The 22,181-nt window shown below is 41.0% G+C and overlaps 1 protein-coding gene across 5 annotated transcripts in view; it reads left to right on the forward strand.

The window, feature by feature from the left end:
* The window catches only part of DIAPH3 (diaphanous related formin 3), a 530,827-nt gene that overhangs the window by 21,698 nt on the left and 486,948 nt on the right, over positions 1-22,181 (forward strand). For 4 of the 5 annotated variants that reach the window (XM_043892388.1, XM_043892390.1, XM_043892386.1 and 1 more), the window contains exon 2: positions 8,710-8,742. The exons of the other annotated variant lie outside the window; for it this stretch is intronic. In XM_043892388.1, coding sequence (XP_043748323.1) covers positions 8,710-8,742 — 33 coding nt within the window. The remainder of the gene's footprint in view (positions 1-8,709; positions 8,743-22,181) is intronic. 5 annotated transcript variants of the gene reach the window in all.

Raw genomic sequence — 22,181 nt, forward strand, 5'->3', positions numbered from 1 at the left:
AGTCTAACTTTGTGTCTTGTGCGTGACATCTAAGAGATGAGGCAGTCTCAGAAATAACCTAGTAGTTGGATAAGCTTCAGGCTGATCCTGGAATCTCTGGGACTGTTTAAAATCTTCCTACAGCCAATACCTTACTTTTCAGCCTTCTTCAGGTAATGAAAAAGGTTTTTGGTTCTCATGACCTGGAACAAGACCTACTTGTAAAGGGGTTCAGGGGTTTGAATTGTCTTTTCCTGGACCCATTAGGGAAGTTTCTGATCGGGGAGTTTAAGTGAAAGAAGTTGGAACAGCTGAAGAGAATATCTTAAAATAGATATGAAACCTGTGTTCCTAGGATTAGTCATTAGGTTTTCCCTTTGAAGGAAGAGGAACACTAGAATTCTGCTAGAATAAAGCATGACTTGTAAAGTGTTCAGCCCCTGTGATGTGTAATCCAGGTGAGAGTACCAAGCAGCAATTTGAGAATTGCTTTTTCTGGAGAGGTAGTTGTTTTCTCGCAGTTACGTGGCAGACTTTTGATCCTTTTGAAAACCTTGTGCCCTCTTAGAAATGAATCTTTTCTTTTCACATGTGTAAATGGTTGAATGATGCCTCCTCCTGAAAGCTGGTCTTTTACAAAGAAGGAGTTATGGAGAAGGCAGGTCTGCCTTCCTAGAGGGTGAGAGTGCTGAAGCCGTAGATAATGGACAGTAGACAGGTGCTTGTCGTCCTGAAATAGGCAGGGTTACGGTTTTGAGTAAAGGAACAGATGAAGGTGCTGGTGAGCTTTTTCTGCTTCCCACCTCTTTTAACATCACCTCACTCACTTTCTTCTACCTCGAACTACAAAAATGACCACATGAACGGTGAGGTGACTGAAAAAAGCTTTACTCTGTAGTATCAAAGAGCCAGCTCTGCTCTTGTCTTCAGGGCTGGCGAAGCTTCAGTGTTATTTTTGAACCCTTCTGAGATATTGGAGCCCTTGAAGAACGATATTTTCTAGGTGGTTCCTGGGAGATGACCCTTAGATTTATCCACAGGTGTGTCTAGTGTCATGGTTGCTAGTGGTAGCATTTCCCATTTCTATACTCTTTATAATTAGCATTGATATTAAAATAAAGGCAGGTGTGTGGACCAGAAATGTTACTAGGTTAAAATACATATTCATTACTGCTTCAGTGGAAGGAAATAATCTGGACTTTAAAAAAAATTGGAGCAGATTGTGATTAAAAAAAAATTGGAGCAGATTGTGATTAAAAAAAATTGGAGCAAGTTGAGCCTGGCCCTTTGCCCTCATGGTGTAACTTTGTTGTGTTGGTCACAACCTGTCACCCATTTTATCAAGCAAATAGTGTCATGTTGTGGTTTGATATAATGAACAGTCCTTGATAGTTAGGTACTAAAAATATGCTTATGAGACTGAATTATCTTACCTTAGAAAGAGATTAAGCATTTGAATAAACAATGCAATTGGCAATTCGTCCTGTACCCAGAGATTGTTGAATTCTCTTAAATCAGTGCTAATGGGTGCCTTCAGGGACTGTCCCCAACTACCGACTCCCTGTCTCTCACTTCTCCGAAGTTGTCTGTGGTTCTTCTCTGCATCCTCTGTTCATTTGTTTCAGGGACATGGGTTTTAAACAGCCCGTGGGATAGGGTGTTGGTCTGCATGCCGCCCCGGGGATGTTTACTGCTGATGGTGGTGGGGTGGGGTCCTGGGTTCACTGCAGCAGTGTTCTCTTGGGCCCCAAAGTGTGCAGGTTCCCGGGCCCCACCCCAGACCTGCTGTAGCAGGACCTTCAGCAGCTGAGGCCTGCCACCTGCTTTTACAAAGCAGTTCTTGGTGTGTTTCTTGCACACACCTACAAGCTGGGAACCAGCTGGTCTGGAGGTCAAGTTCATCAGAGTTGGGTCTGAGTCACTTGTGTTTGAAGACTCACAAGTTTTACAGTCTTACAGTTTCCCTCTTGTTGGTAATTTCTCATGATGAGCCAGTTAAGTGGTATAAACTTAATAGAACTAATTCCAACAGCTTGTTGCAATTGTTCTGAAATATTTACACGCTCTGACTCTGCTGACAGTGATCTGAGCCTGCTAGCTTGATGCCTGGTGGGCCTTCATGTATCTGAGGACATCAGTAGACAGATCCCTTGCTCCCTGCTAACCCACAAGTGCCAACCAATGAAAGAAAATGTAAAATTTGCTAAGAGCCTTGGGCTACAGTTTGGAATATTTTTCTCATTGCGTGTGAACCTCAGAGCTTTGTGTGTTGCTTTGTATTACATAATTTATTTGGTCTTTGTTACTTGTTAACTAAGCTGGTAGGAGAAGGACTGTTCTTCATACCTCTTGATATTGACAGCGTTTTGCACAGTACTCTGAAAGCTCTAGGTCTGGTTTTTGACAGCATGTGCTGTCTTCAATAAAGGTTTTGATGCCTTGCTTAAATGGGAATATAGAAGTCTGTGTTCTGTGTTTCTGTGTCCACCCGCCCCGCCCCGCCCCGCCCTAGCTTTTTGATTCTTACGTTCTTTTGAAGAAAAATATATTTTTTTAAAATTTTATTTTATTTATTTATTTCTTCTTCAGTGGGTTTTGTCATACATTGATATGAATCAGCCATGGATTTACACGTATTCCCCATCCCGATCCCCGCTCCCACCTCCCTCTCCACCCGATTCCTCTGGGTCTTCCCAGTGCACCAGGCCGGAGCACTTGTCTCATGCATCCCACCTGGGCTGGTGATCTGTTTCACCATAGATAGTATACATGCTGTTGTTTTGAAATATCCCACCCTCACATTCTCCCACAGAGTCCAAAAGTCTGTTCTGTATTTCTGTGTCTCTTTTTCTGTTTTGCATATAGGGTTATCGTTACCATCTTTCTATATTCCATATATATGTGTTAGTATGCTGTAATGTTCTTTATCTTTCTGGCTTACTTCACTCTGTATAAGGGGCTCCAGTTTCATCCATCTCATTAGGACTGGTTCAAATGAATTCTTTTTAATGGCTGAGTAATATTCCATGGTGTATATGTACCACAGCTTCCTTATCCATTCATCTGCTGATGGGCATCTAGGTTGCTTCCATGTCCTGGCTATTATAAACAGTGCTGCGATGAACATTGGGGTGCACGTGTCTCTTTCAGATCTGGTTTCCTCAGTGTGTATGCCCAGAAGTAGGATTGCTGGGTCATAGGGCAGTTCTATTTCCAGTTTTTTAAGAAATCTCCACACTGTTTTCCATAGCGGCTGTACTAGTTTGCATTCCCACCAACAGTGTAAGAGGGTTCCCTTTCCTCCACACCCTCTCCAGCATTTATTGCTTGTAGACTTTTGGATAGCAGCCATCCTGACTGGCGTGTCATGGTACCTCATTGTGGTTTTGATTTGCATTTCTCTAATAATGAGTGATGTTGAGCATCTTTTCATGTGTTTGTTAGCCATCTGTCTGTCTTCTTTGGAGAAATGTCTGTTTAGTTCTTTGGCCCATTTTTTGATTGGGTCATTTATTTTTCTGTAATTGAGCTGCAGGAGTTGCTTGTATATTTTTAAGATTAATCCTTTGTCTGTTTCTTCATTTGCTATTATTTTCTCCCAATCTGAGGGCTGTCTTTTCACCTTGCTTATAGTTTCCTTTGTAGTGCAAAAGCTTTTAAGTTTCATTAGGTCCCATTTGTTTAGTTTTGCTTTTATTTCCAATATTCTGGGAGGTGGGTCATAGAGGATCTTGCTGTGATTTATGTGGGAGAGTGTTTTGCCTATGTTCTCCTCTAGGAGTTTTATAGTTTCTGGTCTTACATTTAGATCTTTAATCCATTTTGAGTTTATTTTTGTGTATGGTGTTAGAAAGTGTTCTAGTTTCATTCTTTTACAAGTGGTTGACCACTTTTCCCAGCACCACTTGTTAAAGAGGTTGTCTTTTTTCCATTGTATATCCTTGCCTCCTTTGTCAAAGATAAGGTGTCCATAGGTTCGTGAATTTATCTCTGGGCTTTCTATTCTGTTCCATTGATCTATATTTCTGTCTTTGTGCCAGTACCATACTGTCTTGATGACTGTGGCTTTGTAGTAGAGTCTGAAGTCAGGCAGGTTGATTCCTCCAGTTCCATTCTTCTTTCTCAAGATTACTTTGGCTATTCGAGGTTTTTTGTATTTCCATACAAATTGTGAAATTATTTGTTTTAGTTCTGTGAAAAATACCGTTGGTAGCTTGATAGGGATTGCGTTGAATCTATAGATTGCTTTGGGTAGAATAGCCATTTTGACAATATTGATTCTTCCAATCCATGAACACGGTATGTTTCTCCATCTGTTTGTGTCCTCTTTGATTTCTTTCATCAGTGTTTTATAGTTTTCTATGTATAGGTCTTTTGTTTCTTTAGGTAGATATACTCCTAAGTATTTTATTCTTTTTGTTGCAATGGTGAATGGTATTGTTTCCTTAATTTCTCTTTCTGTTTTTTCATTTTGACAGCATGTGCTGTCTTCAATAAAGGTTTTGATGCCTTGCTTAAATGGGAATATAGAAGTCTGTGTTCTGTGTTTCTGTGTCCACCCGCCCCGCCCCACCCCGCCCTGCCCCAGCTTTTTGATTCTTACGTTCTTTTGAAGAAAAATATTTAAAGACTTGTTCTCTCTTTCAATTTCAGAGTGATCCTGTTGACCATTCATCCTAGGGGATGTTGTTAGTAGAAGGCCTGTCTATATGCAGAGCTGCTTGCTTTTTAGGGAGAAATAGGATTAGGAATTTGAGATACATCAGACCGCAGGAAGATGGGTGAGGTTTGGCTGAGGAAGAGACTCCCAGTGTGCAAGTACCACACCTTAACCAGTTACCAGTGGTCCTGGCTTCAGAGTTACTTGTATTTTGATATTATCACCACTTTTGTTTTTATCCCATGGTTATAAAGCATTGACACCTGTAGAGTCATAGGCCAGATAATGGAACTAAAGGTCATAAAGCCACATCTAGGTTGTAAATGCTTTAATAGGTCTAACATTCTGTGCTTTTAACTTTATTCCCCCACTCCCACAGATTGAACCCTAATGTTGCTGTCAGGCTGTTATTTTTAAAAGTGTTCCTATTCGATTTCATTTACTAGTGGTTTTATGTTCCTGTTTCCTTTCTGGTGTGGATGTCAGCAAATTCTGCTCATAAACTGGATTGATGGGGCCGTTCCTGTTTTCGCCACCAGAGGATGGAGTCAGGGGCATGCTGGTAGCTATGAAACTACCAGTGTCTTGGTACTTTTTAAGTGTACTTGGTACTTGGTACTACTTTAAGTGTCTTGGTTAACCAGACATTTAAACAGTATTTTACGCACTAGTATAAGAGCAATAATATAATAAAGTTCTTTTTTTTTTTTTAAATTAAGGATGTCACCCTGTAGTCTTGTATCTACAGAAGCGAGGCCAGAACTCCACAGTTATCTGAGGCTTTTACGTCATTCTGTCTTCCTCTCTCCACTTTTTTAGAAGTCTGTAATCTAAACACGTAGGACTTTGACATAACCTAAACTTTATAATAAACTTGAATTAATAATTTGTTTTCAGAGATCCTACGAAAGATGCCACTAGATCTAACCTGTACATATTTTCACTAAATATTTAGTATTTCTCCTCCCCCACGCCTCATCATGTTTGAAATGGACTGTGATTAGACAATTAACTTTTTAGGAGAAATTACTCACCTTTCTATCTACTCAGATTTTTTAGAGCTAGTTTGTCTTTAGTGGCTTTTTTCAGATTGCGTGTTGGCTGAAGAAATAGCTATATAATCTCTGTTTTCTGTAAGCTGAATCTTGAAGTAGAGCTTATTCTGTCTTTACTGTTTTGATGTAGCAGCCAACACTTTCAGCCGCGTTTTCTTTAAGTCAGCATCTCTCGTCCTGTCATGGGCCCTGGACCTTGCTGCCGTCGTGCCTACTGGCTTCTCCTGCTGGAGGGATACGGATAGATCAGGGTGTTCCAGGAGAGACGGAATCATGAACCTGGCCTGAGCTTCTTGATTGTCTCTCAGGCTGTTAAACTTCTGCTTCCCACGCTTTGACTTTTCTTACTTTTCTGTGTAAGCCTTATAATTCTGATGTAATAAGTCACATGTTCTTTTTTGTGAAAGATTGTAATAATATAGTTTGTAATTGGACTTACATGCATGCTTGTATAGTTTTTGAAGAACAGGCCAAGCAGTTAACAAATTAATTGAGTTGCTATACCCTTAATGAAATAATTTAATGACATTAAAAAATATATTACCAAAAAATGAATCTTTATGTGTCTTGTTTCTACTCAAGAGTGACTATTTTTCTGAAAGTTATGAGTCCAACTCTAGTTTAAAAGGCTGTCCTATTTTTAGGTCTTTGAAGGTAGATAAAAATATTCCTCTTATTTATGTACATGTTCTGAATTTTATATCGTATAGCCTATATTCTCTACATTTTCTGTACTTTATCTTCTGTGCAGTTTTTAGTTCATAAATCTTGCATAGGTCCTAGTCCCATTTCTCCTAAAATTGTTTGTGTGCTTCTGTTGTTTTTTCCCTCTCCTTTAACGTCACTTTATGGCATTTTCCTCAGACAACTCAAACTGGCATTTTGGGATTATTCATTTGTGTCAGTAACAGTTTTTCACTTTCTTAAGACATACTCTCCCAGATAGGACTTCAGCATGATGCTTTTTCATTAGCCTTCCTTTTCAAGCCTTAGGCCGCTTAGAATGCTGTTGTATCAGAAGTTGGCTCTATTCCTTTTTTCTTCTTAGATGAACTTGAAATGACCCATTTCAGGTGTGATGTGAGTTGCGATTGGGCTAAATCTTTTAGTTGGAGAATAAGAGAGCTGTATGTTCAACCAAGGACTTCGCAGGTGGCCCTAGTTGTAAAGAACCCTGCTGCCAATGCACGAGACGTACAAGACATGGGTTGGATTCCTCCTTCAGGGAGATCCCCTGCAGGAGAGCATGGCAACCCACTGCAGCGTTCTTGCCTGGAGAGCCTCATGCACAGAGGAGCCTGACGGGCTGTGGTCCATAGGATCGCAGAGTCGGACACGCCTGAAGCTGCTGATCGCACACACGTGGTTAACCAAGTGCTGTTGGCTGGAAGCCTCTGCTGGCGGCAGGGCACACAGACAGCTGGCAGCTAGAGGAGGGGACCCCACACAGGCTTGCCTCTGCTCCTTTCTCTGCAAATTCAGGAGCCACGTGGACCTAGGTTTAATTCTGGTCCCGGTCTCTGGGCCAAGACTGTGGCCTCTCGCGCCTCAGGGCCACTCCTGCTCTCACGGGCCCCTGTGCGTACTTGTTAATTTCAGTGCTGAATTTCATAGTGATTAACTGTAAATTCTACAGCCCAGGCTTCAGCATTGCTCTTTCGTTAATCCCGCATTCTTGCTGGTTTGCTCCTAGCCCAGAGGATGTGGTCTGCTGACCCGGCAGTTCAGCCTGGAGCCTAGTGGCGTGCTCACCTGCTCGGCCGCATGCTCTCTGGCGTACACTCAGCTCATGCTGGGCCCCTTCCGTCCCCATTTCTCCTGCTCTATGAGAAAGAGCATCTCTGGAAGGGAGAGGACTCTAGGGTAGTGATTAATGCTGTACAGATTTTCAATCTGAATTGTCATTGAGAATAGATTCATGAGCATAATGTGAATTCTCGTACTACAAGTGTGAATGATAAATTTCATTCTGTCGATAAATGTTGAATTTACCTATGTGCTGCTTATTCCATTAGATGATGAAGTGTTAGTCGCTCCGTCGTGTCTGACTTCTGCAGTGCAGTGGACTGTGACTGACCAGGCTTCTCTGTCCGTGGGATTTGCTAGGCGAGAATACTGGAGTGGGTTGCCATTTCCTACTCCAGAATTAGATGTTGACTGCTAACATGTGTCCTTTTATACTTACATAGACCTGACCTGACTTCCTGTTTAGGAAATGTGCTTGACCCTTTCTGTACCATTTTAAAGGTTAAATGCTACAAAGAAAAATAAGGAGAAGTGGAAACTGACTTCAGCTACTTGAGTACAAAATCTTCCCCAACTCCAGAATTTATAAAAACTTGGGATTGTTTTTCCTCCAGATGCTTAATTTTGCTCTTGCACTCCACTTTGCAGGAAACCAATTTACTCACTTTCTAAAGTGGCCTAGTGTTTGTCTAGCAAGGAAATCAGCAAAAGGGTTCTCAAAGAAGTAGCAGTGAAATTGAAAAGTGTCTGCTGTCACCACTGGTGATAAATCAAACATGTTAAAGATGCAAATAGTCATTATGCCAGTACTCTCTTCTCTGTTATTGGAATTGTTTAAGTTAATTAAGCCAGCAAAGTACTTCATTATCTATTATGCTGCATGCTAATGGCAGATTTAAAGTTTCACTTTTATCATTTGAAAAATTTTCTGAAAATCTTATTTAAATTCCTACATCTATTGCCATCTAAGTCTGTATACTTAATGGTAACTAATACTGTTATTTGGGAGAATATATTTATTGTACCACAGTGAGGTTTCTATTTTGTGAGGTTTACAAACCCAAGAAATTTTAGGAGACTATCACTTTCAAGGTAACTTTTGTCCATCTTTTTGAGAAAGTGATTAAAACAGTATATAATGCATTTTTATTAGACTGTCAGGAACTTAATTATATTCAACTTAACATTGTAGAATTTTAAATGTACTCTTTTACTAAAATTAAAAAGCTGTTATAAATTACTGATATGATTGATTTCTTTCATTTGCAGCATTTAAATATCAGGACGCTGACGGATGACATGGTAAGATGACCCTTGCGGTTTCCTTTGTTGTGAATCTTCACTAACCCTCTTACGGTGATGGTGTGTTCCACTAACACCTTTAAGATTGGTACATACTGCATGTTTTGGAAATGGGCTCTTTATAGTGCTAAAATAAAGGTTGAACTGGTGAAATATATTACATTGTTGCTTTTGAATAGTAAAAGGGACTAGTCAATATGTTAATTTAAAATTTTTGTTTAATAACAAGTTGTTAATCAACTTGGAATCATTCAAATCAGCTCTCTTTCTTTGGGGATGAATTACACACTTCAAAAAGAAGTACAGAAAATAGCTAGAGACACGTCAGCTTTTCAAAAATACGTAGTTACTAATTAAAGTAAGCCAGACTAAAATATCACTGATATATTCTTAAAGTTTTGTTTGAAAACGAGAGAACTAGATATGCCTTACCCTATATTCTGAATGCTGAAAAGAAGAAGCTTTCTTATAAGTACTTAAAACTTTATAGCACCATTATAGGTTTTTATATATTCAAATAAATTTTTCTGAGAAATATATTTTTGAATGTAACTCTAGGTTACTGGTAAAGACTGACAAGATTCAGATAAACAGTAACATCAATAATACAGAAGCATGATATAGGGCCAAGCGCAGCACTCTGATAATGAGGATTTGAATTCAGCCTCACGTTATGTCAAACGTGAAAGAGTACCTAGCATACAGTGAGCACTCAAAAAGCACCTTGATAATCTGAAGTACCATCTTAGGCACGTGGCTCAGGGGGCAGACAGAGATGAATGAGGCATAGATCTGGACACGCACGATTTAAAAAACTGAATTAGAATTCTACATTTTACTCCTCTGGGTAGAATCTAAGGAAAGGATATTTATATAAACAACTCTGGATAACATTTTTTTAATAGGATAATATTCAGAAACGGTGGTAATACTGAGCAGTAATGCAGATTTTGGGTATAACTTCTCACCCTGCAAGGTGGGTGATGTCCTTATTTAGTGCTGAGCGCAGCGGGGCTCAGGCAACTGAAGTATGTAGCTCGCCACATACCCATGGCTGGCAGCGGTGTAGCTGTGGCTGAAGTCCTGTTCCTCCTCGCTCCAAAGCCACACACTTGCTGTGCTGACTTAACTTTCAGATTACTTCTTAAGGCCGACAGTAGAACCATGTGCGATTATTATGTGTGATCCTTTATGAGAATTTACAGTGGTATATTTGTAAAGCCTCACTGAGATATAATTCATATAGCATGTAGTTCACCCATTTAAAATGGACAGTTCAGTGGGTTTTTAGTATTAATGTACTTGCAGAACTGTAAAACCATCACCACAATCAATTTTAGAACATTTTCATCACCTAAAAAGAAACCTCGTACCTATAAATAGTCACTCCCAATTTATTCCCAATGCACCTAGACCTAGGCAGTGGCCAGTCTATCTTCTGCTGTAGATTTGCCTTTTTTGGACATAGCATATAAACGGAATTGGTTGCTCTTTTGTGACTGAGTTCTTTCACTTGACATGATGTTTTCAAGGTGCATCCATGTCGTGGCATGTGTCACTGCTTCCTTCTGTTGCTGAATGCATTCTGTGTGATGATATTCTTGAGGCCTGTTCCCATTTTATGGACACTCTGTTTTTTCCCTCTTTTCATTCAGATCCCGCCCTTATCTTTGTTTTGTTCCTCTGTCTTTTCGCTTGGCCAACCCTCAGTCTCTACCCCACGATCTAGAATCAGGGTCATGCTACAGAGTGGCTTCAGCCTACTGCGCTGGAAGCCAGTGTGCTTTGATTTTCTGTTAGTTAATGGGCTCCTCCTCAGGGAAGACTTTCTCCCTCCTGCCTCTTTTCCTCACCTTTCTCCTTCTCCTTGTCCCTTGGCTTTGTAAGGTCAGAACTTTTGGGCTCTACCATACTCTGTGCATATTTTTGTCAAAGCAGTATATGATTTATGATCCGTCTTTCTCACTAGTTTAAATCTTTTGAAGACTGAGACAGTATGTTATTATTAATACTTCCAGACAAGTTGTCTGGCACATGGTAAGCATTTTCATCAGTTTGTTGAACAAATGAAAGGTTTTGCTAACCTGCCTGGTATTGTTTGTCTTGCATCTGGTCCTGGCATGGTCCTGGCAGGCTTTCCAGAGATGGATCTTGGCTCTCCACAGGGTGGAGCAGCTTTGACAAGGACCTGCTCCCAGCCTTTCTGACCTCCTGGCTGGGTCACTGACTGTTGCCTGCTTTCTCCTTAGATGGTTCCCTGTTCCCCTTCTCTCCCAGGGGAGGCTCGAGCAGGCAGGCTGGTCTAGGCCGCTGGCCCAGGGTTGTGGAGGCCAGAGAAGGAGCATGGCTGTCTTGAGCAGGAGACCCCGAGTCAGCCCCTTCTCGGCCACTGCTGACTGCTGCCCTGTGGAAAGAGCAGTGGACGTGGAATCAGGAGTTTCTCGTTGAAAGACAGAACTTCACCACTTCTTCGCTCTGTGGCCATGGCAGGTCACTTAGATGGTTCACTTACACATAAAGCAGGACTAATTCTGTACCTTTTCTGCTTTCCTCAGAGGGTTCTGCTGAGTCTCATTTAAGCTAAAGTATGTTGAGCTGCTGCATTCAGTTCTGTCTCTATCTACGCGCTGTAAGAGATACTTCCCTGTGTGGACAGGGGGTGGTGTGACCGATTCATTTTCAGTTGAGTCTTAGAGTGTGTGTGTGTGTCATAGATATGCAGAGATTTGAGGAGAGAAAGGATAGCTGGATACTTTGAGGGCTCTTTAAGCTATTTCTGATGAGTTGCAGCGTATGGAAGCATTTGCCACTGATGTTTGATGTGTGCTAGCAATGTGTTTTCTAATTAAACTTTCCCACCACTGTAACATGTGTTGCATGTATGCCTTTAATATAGAACTTCCTGACATGAATAGACTTTTTTGGGGCAGAACTTTGGAGAAGGCATATAGGAATGATGTCTGCTGTAGTCATGTGTTTGAATAACAATATTTTAAAAACATTAATCGAGACATGCTGGGAAACACTAATGTTAGAAACTCATCTTAGGTTGCTTTTTGTTAAAAGCCTGCAAAAGTACTTCACATTTCAAGGTTATTTCTTAAATTACTGTCAGAATTAAATTTCACAGGACACTGTTGGATTAAGAGAATCGAGTATTACTGTAGCCTTGAGGTCCATAGGCAGAATTAATATACTTTAAACAGTGTTCGTTCTATGAATATCTGGGCGTCCACTGTGTATAAAATGCTGTTCAAGGTGCTAGGGTAATATAAAGGTGAAAAAAGTAATTTAGCTTACAACACTCTTTTGTTTAACCTGGGTTGAAAAGAAAGGTTTCCTTGTAGAGACAAAAAAGTTGGGAGGAGGACAGTGAGGGGCCAAGTGTGAAAGGTAAGCTGGATGAAGTTGAATGTGCATGTCACCATGCTAAGTTTTCCATCAAAGTGTCCCCTGGGTGTTTTTGTGGGGTAGGGGTTATTTTTGACCTGCTTTTTTCTCCCTTGTCCTTCAGAACCATTTTGTCTAAAGTGCAGTCCTCCTGCTGATCTTCCTCTCTCTTTTTATCTTGCTATAGCCAGCATTACTATTGTAATCCCTTGTGTGGCCTGCAGCAATGGTTTTCAAGCTTTTTTGACTAGGATCCACAGTAAGAAATACACTTTAGTTTGTAGCCCAGCACACATACACAGATTCTCTCTGTTGAAACAAAAGTTTTTAAGAACCTATATTTAATGTTTCTAAGCGTAATGGTCAAACCAGATCAAACCAGTCCATCCTAAAGGAAATCAACCCCAAACATTCATTGGAAGGACTGATGCTGAAGCTGAAGCTCCAATACTTTAGCCACCTGATGAGAAGAGCCGACTCTTTGTAAAAGACCCTGATGCTGGGAAAGACTGAAGGCAGGAGGAGAAGGGGACGACAGAGGGTGAGATGGTTAGATAGCATCACTGGCTCAGTAGACATGAGTTTGAGCAAACTCCAGGAGATGGTGAAGGACAGGGAAGGCTAGCGTGCTGCAGTCCATGGGGTGGCAAAGAGTCGGGCACGACTTAGCGACGGAACAACAAAAAAGCCTAATGAACTCTGATCTTTTTCTTTCCCTTCCTTTCTACTCCTTTTACTCCTATATATCCCATGAAAAAAAGAAAGGTCCAGTCCACTAGATTGATTCATGACACCAAATAGTCCACAGTTACGACTAGCAAGACGGACACGTCCGGCACCGCAGCCGGAGGAGGTCCCGAGCTCTCTGAGCATGTGCTCGGCCCACGTGGGCCCGTGTTGGCGAGAGGGTGAGTGTGCCCACCTCCACGTGCCCGCTGTGCGGCTCTGAGTGCTCACGGGGCTCCTGAGCCGTGACGTTCTTGTTTATGGGGGTTTTTAGAGTTAAGTTAGGTAATATGTGTTAGTAATTAGCAAAAAGCACTTTAAAAATGAGATAAGATTCCATATAATGTAATGCATTAATTTTAAAAGTGCAGTATGCTTTTTGGCAAATGTACACAGTCATGCATGTACTGCAGTTGTGACAAAAACGTTGCCGTCACATCTGTGTTCCCTCTGAGTCCCTCTGTGTCCTTTGCAGTCAGTTCTCTTCACCCTTCCTGGCTCTTGGAAAAAACTAATCAGTTTTCTGAGCTATCCAGTAGTTGAGTTTTGGAATGCATTTAAATGGCATCACATTGCCTCATGCCATTGTGTCTGGCTTCTTTTACTTACCGTAATGCTTTTGAGACTCATTTAACATTTGGGTGTATCAGAGATTTGCTCTTTTTATTACTGAATGGTGTTCCCTTGTTCGGTAATACTAAAGTTGGCTTTATATATTCAACAGTGTGGGTTGTTAGCAGTTTTTGGCTATTATGAAAAACTGCTATGAACATTTGAACTCAATTTTTTTTTGGACATGTGTTTTCTTTTTGGAGGGTGAATTATGTGGTTTAACTCTGTAAGATACACATTATTTCCTCTAGTGACTAATGACGTTGGACATTTTTCATGTGATTATTTGCCATTCCTTTCTTGTTTGCGATGAGATGTCTGTTACTAAATTCAGGGCTCTTCAAATTTTCTATTTCTTCTTGACTGAGACATGGTAGTTTATCTTTCAAGGAATTTTTTTCATGTTATTTATGTTGTTGAATTATGAATTATTTGTGATACTTCCTTGTCTTTTTAATGTAGGATCTGTATTTATTTCCTTTTTTTCCAATTCTGATATTGGTGATTTGTCTTCTGTTTTTCCCCTGATTGGTGTGCCTAGAGGTTTATCAATTTTATTGATTCTTTCAAAGAACTGGCTTTTGGTCTCACTAATTTTCTTTATTGTTCTTTTATTTTCATTTATTTGTTTTATCTTTATTATTTCTATACTTTTGCTTTATTCTTTTAATGGCTTCTTTGGGTGGAAGCTTAAATGATTTATTTGAGAACTTTTGTTTTCTAATGAGAATTTTATGCTGTAAATTTCCTTCTGAGAACTACTTCAGCTGTTAATCATCTGAATATTTGAAATAGTTTTAAGTTTCCTGTCGATTTCTTCTTTTCCCCATTGATTATTTAGATATATCTTGTTTAATTTTCAAATGTCAGAAGATTTCTCTGGTACCTTTCTGTTGCTGATTTGTGATTTAAGTCCCTTGTGACCAGTGATTTCATACTGCGTGTGATTTCAGTCTTTTTCAATTTGAGTCTTGCTTTCTGCCCCAGAATGTGGGCTGTCTTGGTGGATGCTCCATGTGTATTCTGTTTCTGTTAGAATCGGTCTATAAGTAGTAAATACGCCAAGGTGGTTGATAGTTGTTGTTCACATCTTCTATGTTCTGGTTTTCTGTTGCTTTTTCTAACAATTATTGAGGAGTGTTGAAGTCTCCAACTATAATTTTGGATTTAAAAATTTTTCTTCTTAGTTTTTTAAACTTTTGCTTCATGTTTTATGAAGCTCTGCAATTAAGTGCATATACATTTTGTATTGTTTCAATTTATCATTATGAAATGATCCTTTTTATCCTCAGTAATATTCATTACTTTTAAGTCTTTGGACATTTAATGGATTTCTCTGCTCTGCCTGATACAGTTATCTTTTTTTGAAGAAGAAAGATTGCTTGGCTTCTGTGGCACCAAACTTCATAGGTTTTCACGTCACTCGGACTTTCCCTTCTCTGTCTCTGTTGTGTGTGTCTGCTTTCCTTTAGACTTACACGTTTCTTAGACTGTTGTCATTTCTCGGCTTGCTTTCCTGCAGCCACTCTGCTCTCCTTTGTCTGTGGTACTTGGCTTGGGTGGTCACCTCTGTGTATATCTGTCTGTGACTTCACCGCAAGCTAGGCATCCATGTGTTGGCCTACTGAATACCTTCAGGTGGATGTCTCATTTTTATGTGAAACTCTTTGTGCCCCAAATTAAATTTCTCACTTCCCTCTTAAGCATATTTCTGTTCCTATATTTTCATAGAAGGTCTTCACCCTTCTAGTGTTTGGTCAGGACTCTCACAACTTTCTATTGCTTCCTAAAAAGCCAGCTTCTTGGGGGACTTCCCTGGTGGTACAGTGGTTAAGACTCTGCACTTTCCCTGCAGAGCACATGGCTTTTCCCTGATTCAGGGAACTAAGATCCACCGTGTGGAAAAAAAAATCTGACTTAAAAAAAAAGCCAGCTTCCTGCACAGCAGCTGGAATGACCTATCTAAATTGCATGCCTGACAATATTTTGCCCTGTTTGTAATTGCTTAGTTGCACCTTTGCTTATAGGTCAAGCCTAAAGCTTTTTGCCGTGTCACACAGTCCTCCATGGTAGGACCCTACTTTTCTAACTTGATACACATCTCTCATTCAGCAAGTAGCAGTCAAGTAAGTTGCTGGAGAATTTACTCAGAGAATGTAAAAACACAGCTGCTGCTTGGAGAAAGGTGTGTTAAGTGATAGTGAGGACTGTTTATTAGCTGTGTGCCAAGTAGCATTCCAAATATTAGCTTTATAAACACATTTAGTTTCCACAACAAGCCGCTAAGTAGGCCTTGTTACTATTCCATTTTTCAAAGATGAAGAAACTGAGGCAAGAGAGAGGACGAGTAACTTGTGTAAAGTCATGTGAAGCAGCCGGGAAGCTGGCAGACTGGCCCCAGGGAGCACGATCTTTGCCACGAGACTCACACTGCCACTTAAGCTCTGTCCCTCTCTCGGTTGAGAGTACCAGTGTAAAATCTGGAAGCATGTTTCCTTATTTTCTGCTTTTCTGCAGTCATCGGAATGAGTCTTCTGACCTTGAAACTGACCGGGAAAAGTTGTATCCTAGCCATTGATCTTAATCCCGAGAAATTATAATTGTAAAGACATATTTAAGGAGTTTTCTGTGATAAGAAATGAACTGTTTTGAGTATTTCTAGTAAGTAAACAAAACTGGAAAAGTTGTCTCAAAGGAGTGGTGGTGTGTGTGACTGAGAGATACCAACAGGTACAGGATATGTTTTCTTAGTTGCAAAGAACAGAAAAACTTCTGTCTGGAAACCACAGATCTCGCAACCATGGCAGCTTGCTCCCAGTGGACGTGGAGGCTTCCCGGCGCCCCTCCCAGGGGCCCCTGGAAGGCCCTCTGAGAGAGCCTGGGCTTCCGTGGTCTGGGTGTGCGTGCTGAGGGCCCGTGAGGAGCGGCCCTGCCTCCGCGGGCCTGCAGACCGGCTCGGTGTCACCGCCTGCGCTGCCTTCCCGGCGTCCCCGCGCTGCCGGCCCCGCAGGCTGAGCGCTCAGGCGGATGCGCCTGCCCGGCCTCCGTTTCGTCTCCCTGCGGGCTCTGCCTGTACCCACCTAGATGTGCGGTGTCTTGTGGAATACATATAAATTAGACATCACACTTGTGAAATAAAATAAAATGATTTTGATTATCTGAATTTGTGCCTAACTCCCAAGTCTGGTCATGGAACCTAAATCATTAACTTTTTTCTTTAAAAAATAAGTTCAACGGAAAAGAATAATTTAAAAATAATTTTATCATACTGGCCTAGTACGATTTAAAGCTTTCTGTACTGTAATTTACGTTTATTTTGCATTTTTATTAATTTAGTTTTCCTTTTAAAGTTAAAAACAAATGATAAAGCAAAACGTATCATAATATATTCCACAGCTTTTCTGCAAAACTATATATTCAAAATATTCTGTGGAAAGTCAGTGCACCAGGACCTTACGTGGCGGTGCAGAGGTTAAGAATCTGCCTGCCAGTGCAGTGGAGTGGGCTTGAGCCTCGCCCGGGAGGGTTCGAGGTGCCGGGAGCAGCCAGGACCGCTGCAGCCTGGGGCCTCGGGCTTGCGCTCTGCAGCGGGGGAGGCCCCCGCACTGAGAGGCCGGCACCCAGCGCGGAGGCCCGGCGCAGCCAGGAATCAGCCAGTAACGGAATGGAGGAGACACCAGCTGGACAGCTGAGTATACCTGAAAATAAGTCCTAAAAACTTCAACTATTCCCTCAGTTTGGTGGGCCTTTCTGAGCACATTAATATGAGTTAATTAGCACTTCCTGTATTTAGATTTTCAGTAGTAACACTTAAGTGCCATCTTGGATTTTTAAATATTTATGGGCTGGTTTAGAGAGCTCCTGCTCAAATCAGTAGGAACTTGAAATAAGATCAAGAGTTCTCAGAGCTGAGTATGCTAAGATGTAGGGTATGCAGACTTGTTTATTCATCCTTTTATCCATTCATTCATGGAGCCTTTATTGAGGGCTTAGTACTCTTATAGGCATGCAAAGATGAATAATCTGTCTCTGCCCTCTGGGAACAGTCGGAAAAAAAGTTGTGTGCAAAACCAGTATACAGTTGTAGTGGGCTGGAATGGTGAATGGTAAGATCAGTTCTGGTCTTGGAGAAGGCTTCATAGAGAAGGTGACTTTTCAGCTGAGTTTCAAAGGACGGCTTGGAATACGGACTGGCAGGAGTGGTAGCAGTTTTTTTTCTTTAATGATTTTACTCGTGGCTGTCAGCGGGGTGGGTTACAGTGCTTGTGTCAGGTTGGCATGTAGAAAGCAACTGTTGATATCTTCAGGTAATTTTTGGGTACTATTTGTCCGGGTCTTGAAAATAATGTGGTATTTATAGAACTCATTTATATTTCCATCAAGCATATAGTATTATAATGTTTGAGTATATGTAATTAGAAACTAAGTAGATGTGGGTGAATATAACTGAGATATTTTAAATGTTCAGTACACCTCAGTTCAGTTGCTCAGTCGTGTCCGACTCTTTGCGACCCTGTGGAATGCAGCACGCTAGGCCTCCCTGTCCATCACCAACTCCAGGAGTTTACTCAAAATTCATGTCCACTGAGTCAGTGATGCCATCCAACCATCTCATTCTCTGTCGTCCCCTTCTCCTTTCACCTTGAGTCTTTCTCACCATCAGGGTCTTTTCAAATGAGTCAGTTCTTCGCATCAGGTGGCCAAAGTGTTGGAGCTTCAGCTTCAGCATCAGTCCTTCCAATGAATATTCAGGACTGATTTCCTTTAGAATGGACTGGTTGGATCTCCTTGCAGTCCAAGGGACTCTCAAGAGTCTTCTCCAACACCACAGTACAAAAGCATTAATTCTTTGGCGCTCAGCTTTCTTTATAGTCCAACTCTCACATCCATACACGACTACTGGAAAAACCATAGCTTTGTCTAGACGGACCTTTGTTGGCAAAGTAGTGTCTCTGCTTTTTAATATGCTCTCTAGGTTGTCATAGCTTTTCTTCCAAGGAGCAAGCGTCTTTGAATGTCATGGCTACAGTGACCATCTGCAGTGATTTTGGAGCCTAAGAAAATAAAGTCTCTCACTGTTTCCATTGTTTCCCCATGTATTTGCCATGAAGTGATGGGACCAGATGCCATAATCTTTCTTTTTTGAATGTTGAGTTTTAAGCCATCTTTTTCACTGTCCTCTTTCACCTTCATAAAAAGGCTCTTTAGTTCCTCTTTGCTTTCTGCCATAAGTGTGGTGTCATCTGCATATCTGAGGTTATTAATATTTCTCCCAGCAGTCTTGATTCCAGCTTGTGCTTCCTCCAGCCCAGCGTTTCTCATGATGTACTCTGCATAGAAGTTAAATCAGCAGGGTGACAATATACAGACTTGACGTACTCCTTCTCCTATTTGGAACCAGTCTGTTTTTCCACGTCCAGTTTTAACTGTTGCTTCTTGACCTGCATGCAGATTTCTCAGCAGACAGGTCAGGTGGTCTGGTATTCCCATCTTTTGAATTTTTCATGGTTTCTTGTGATCCACACAGTCAAAGATTTTGGCATAGTCAATAAAGCAGAAGTAGATGTTTTTCTGGAACTCTCTTGCTTTTTCGATGATCCGGCAGATGTTGGCAATTTGATCTCTGGTTCCTCTGCCTTTTCTAAATTCAGCTCGAACATCTGGGAGTTTACAGTTCACATACTGTTGAAGCCTGGCTTGGAGAATTTTGAGCATTGCTTTGCTGGCGTGTGAGATAAGTGCAATTGTGTGGTAGTTTGAGCATTCTTTGGCATTGCCTTTCTTTGGAACTGGAATGAAAACTGATGTTTTCCAGCCCTGTGGCCACTGCTGAGTTTTTCAAATTTGCTGGCATATTGAGTGCAGCACTTTCACAGCATCATCTTTCAGGATTTGAAATAGCTCAACTGGAATTCCATCACCTCCACTAGCTTTGTTCATAGTGATGCTTTCTAAGGCCCACTTGACTTCACATTCCAGGATGTCTGGCTCTAGGTGAATGATCACACCATCGTGGTTATCTGGGTCATCAAGGCCTTTATTGTATAGTTCTTCTGTGTATTCTTGCCACCTGTTCTTAATATCTTCTGATTCCTTTAGGTGCTTACCATTTTTGTCCTTTATTGAGCCCATCTTTGCATAAAGTGTTCTCTTGGTAACTCTGATTTTCTTGAAGAGATCTCTAGTCTTTCCCATTCTATTATTTTCCTCTATTTCTTTGCATTGATCACCGAGGAAGGCTTTCTTATCTCTCCTTGCTCTTCTTTGGAACTCTGCATTCAAATGAATATATCTTTCCTTTTCTTCTTTGCCTTTCTCTTTTCTTTCTCAGCTATTTGTGAAGCCTCCTCAGACAACCAATTTGCCTTTTTCCATTTCTTTTTCTTTGGGATGGTCTTGATCACTGCCTCCTGTACAGTGTCACAAACCTCTGTCCATAGTTCTTCTGGCACTCTGTTGGATCCAATCCTTTGAATCTATTTGTCACTTCCTCTGTATAATCCTAAAGGATTTGGTTTAGGTCATACCTGAATGGTCTATTGGTTTCCCGTACTTTGTTCAATTTTAGTCTGAATTTGGCAATAAGCAGTTCATGATCTGAGCCACAGTCAGCTCCTGATCTTATTTTTGCTGACTGTATAGAACTTCTCCATCTTTGGCTGTAAAGCATATAATCAATCTGATTTGGTATTGACCATTTGGTGATGTCCATGTGTAGAGTCTTCTCTTGTGTTGTTGGAAGAGGGTGTTTGCTACGACCAGTGTGTTCTCTTGGCAAAACTCTATTAGCCTTTGCCCTGTTTCATTGTGTCTCCAAGGCCAAATTTGCCTATTACTCCAGGTATTTCCTGACTTCCTACTTTAGCATTCCAGTCCCCTATAATGAAATGGACATCTTTTTGGGTGTTAGTTCTGGAAGGTCTTGTAGGTCATCATAGAACCATTCAACTTCAGCTTCTTCAGAGTTACTGGTCGGGGCATAGACTTGGATTACCGTGATATTGAGTGGTTTGCCTTGGAAACGAACAGAGATCATTCTTTTGTTTTTGAGATGGCATCCAAGTACTGCATTTTGGACTCTTGTTGACTATGATGGCTCCTCCATTTCTTCTAAGGGATTTTTGCCCACAGTGGTAGATATAATGGTCATTTGAGTTAAATTCACCCATTCCAGTCCATTTGAGTTCGATGATTCCTAAAATGTTGATGTTCACTCTTGCCATCTCCTGTTTCACCACTTCCAATTTGCCTTGATAAATGGACCTAACATTCCAGGTTCCTATGCAGTATTGCTTTTTACAGCATCAGACTTTACTTCTATCACCAGTCACATCCATAACTGGGTGTTGCTTTTGCTTTGACTCCATCTCTTCATTCTTTCTAGGGTTATTTCTCCACTGATGTCCAGTAGCATATTGGGCACCTTTCGACCTGGAGAGTTCATCTTTCAGTGTCTTATCTTTTTGCCTTAGAGTTGTACACAGACTATATAATGGTGAAGCACTAGGTGTATGGGCATCTAATCCAGTTTTGAGGTGTCAGAAAGACTACTACATGAGATGTAGTGCAAACTGAAGCCTGAATTGAAATTATCCAGAGAAAGGGACAGGTTTTTGGCACAAGAAATAGCTTGTGCATGTGTAGAAGTTTCTAGGTTATTCATTACGTCTAGATCATATAGTCTAATGGTGGTGAAGTCGTGAAGAGATTTTCTCAAGAGGAAATAAGATTTAGGTTAAAGTGGACCTTTGAGCCATGGTAAGATATTTGGGTGTCATCCTGTGAGCAGTGAGATTCCAGAGGCTGAAAGGATTGAAGCACAGGAGTGAGGGACATGATGCGATCTGGATTTCAGTAAGATCTGCAGAGGTCACTTCGGGGAGTGGTAGGGACGGGGCCCAGTGAAGACCCTGGAGCCGTTAGGAGGCTGTACCGATTGTCCAGGTGGCCTGCAGCAGGTTAGTGGTGGTAGGGCAGAGGCCAGAGGCAAGATGAATTACGATATGGTCCACTTGGTTTGATTTATGTTTCCTGGTTAATTTTCATTAAAGTTATTATAGTTCAAATCACTTTTCTGCTGACTGGAGACAACCTCAGAAGTCCACATCTTCAGTATACATCTGTATGCTTCAGTCCAGGTCCATGTATTTTTCTAATCTGACAGTATTTCCCAACTTCTAAAGCCTTCACAAACCCTCCTACTTTGCCCTCTGGAACTTGAATGTTTGCTTTCCTTGTTGCTGTACTTGAAACCTAGGGGTTATTTGAAGACTTTATTTTCCTGGTGACTTTTTCCCTCAAAAGCTTCCAGCTCTTCTTGAGCATTTCTATTGCATTTCTCCTTGTTAGTCTCAACTGTGGGTCATCTTGTCCCTCCCATTGATTCATTGCAGGCACTAGAACTTAAGTTCCTTCCTTTTATACCACTATTTCTGTTATTATTCCATCCCTACCTACCAGGGACACTTACTCTGGGGTCTGTGGACCACCAAGGGGTCTGTGGTAGAATTCATGGTATAATTGAACATAATGGGGAAAGGATTAAATCTTTTAAATTAAGCTTTAAGCAAAATTTAGTATTTTAAAAAGTTATACACATAAGCAAAACAAAAAACCAAATGAACAGCCAAGCATATGAACAGTAGGTTTGGGTCTGTGACTTTATCACAGATAAGGAAAGCCTCTTTCCTATGTGGGCATTTCCACTGGCT

Source organism: Cervus elaphus, chromosome 30 (assembly GCF_910594005.1).
Source record: "Cervus elaphus chromosome 30, mCerEla1.1, whole genome shotgun sequence".
NCBI classification, from domain to species: Eukaryota; Metazoa; Chordata; class Mammalia; order Artiodactyla; family Cervidae; genus Cervus; species Cervus elaphus.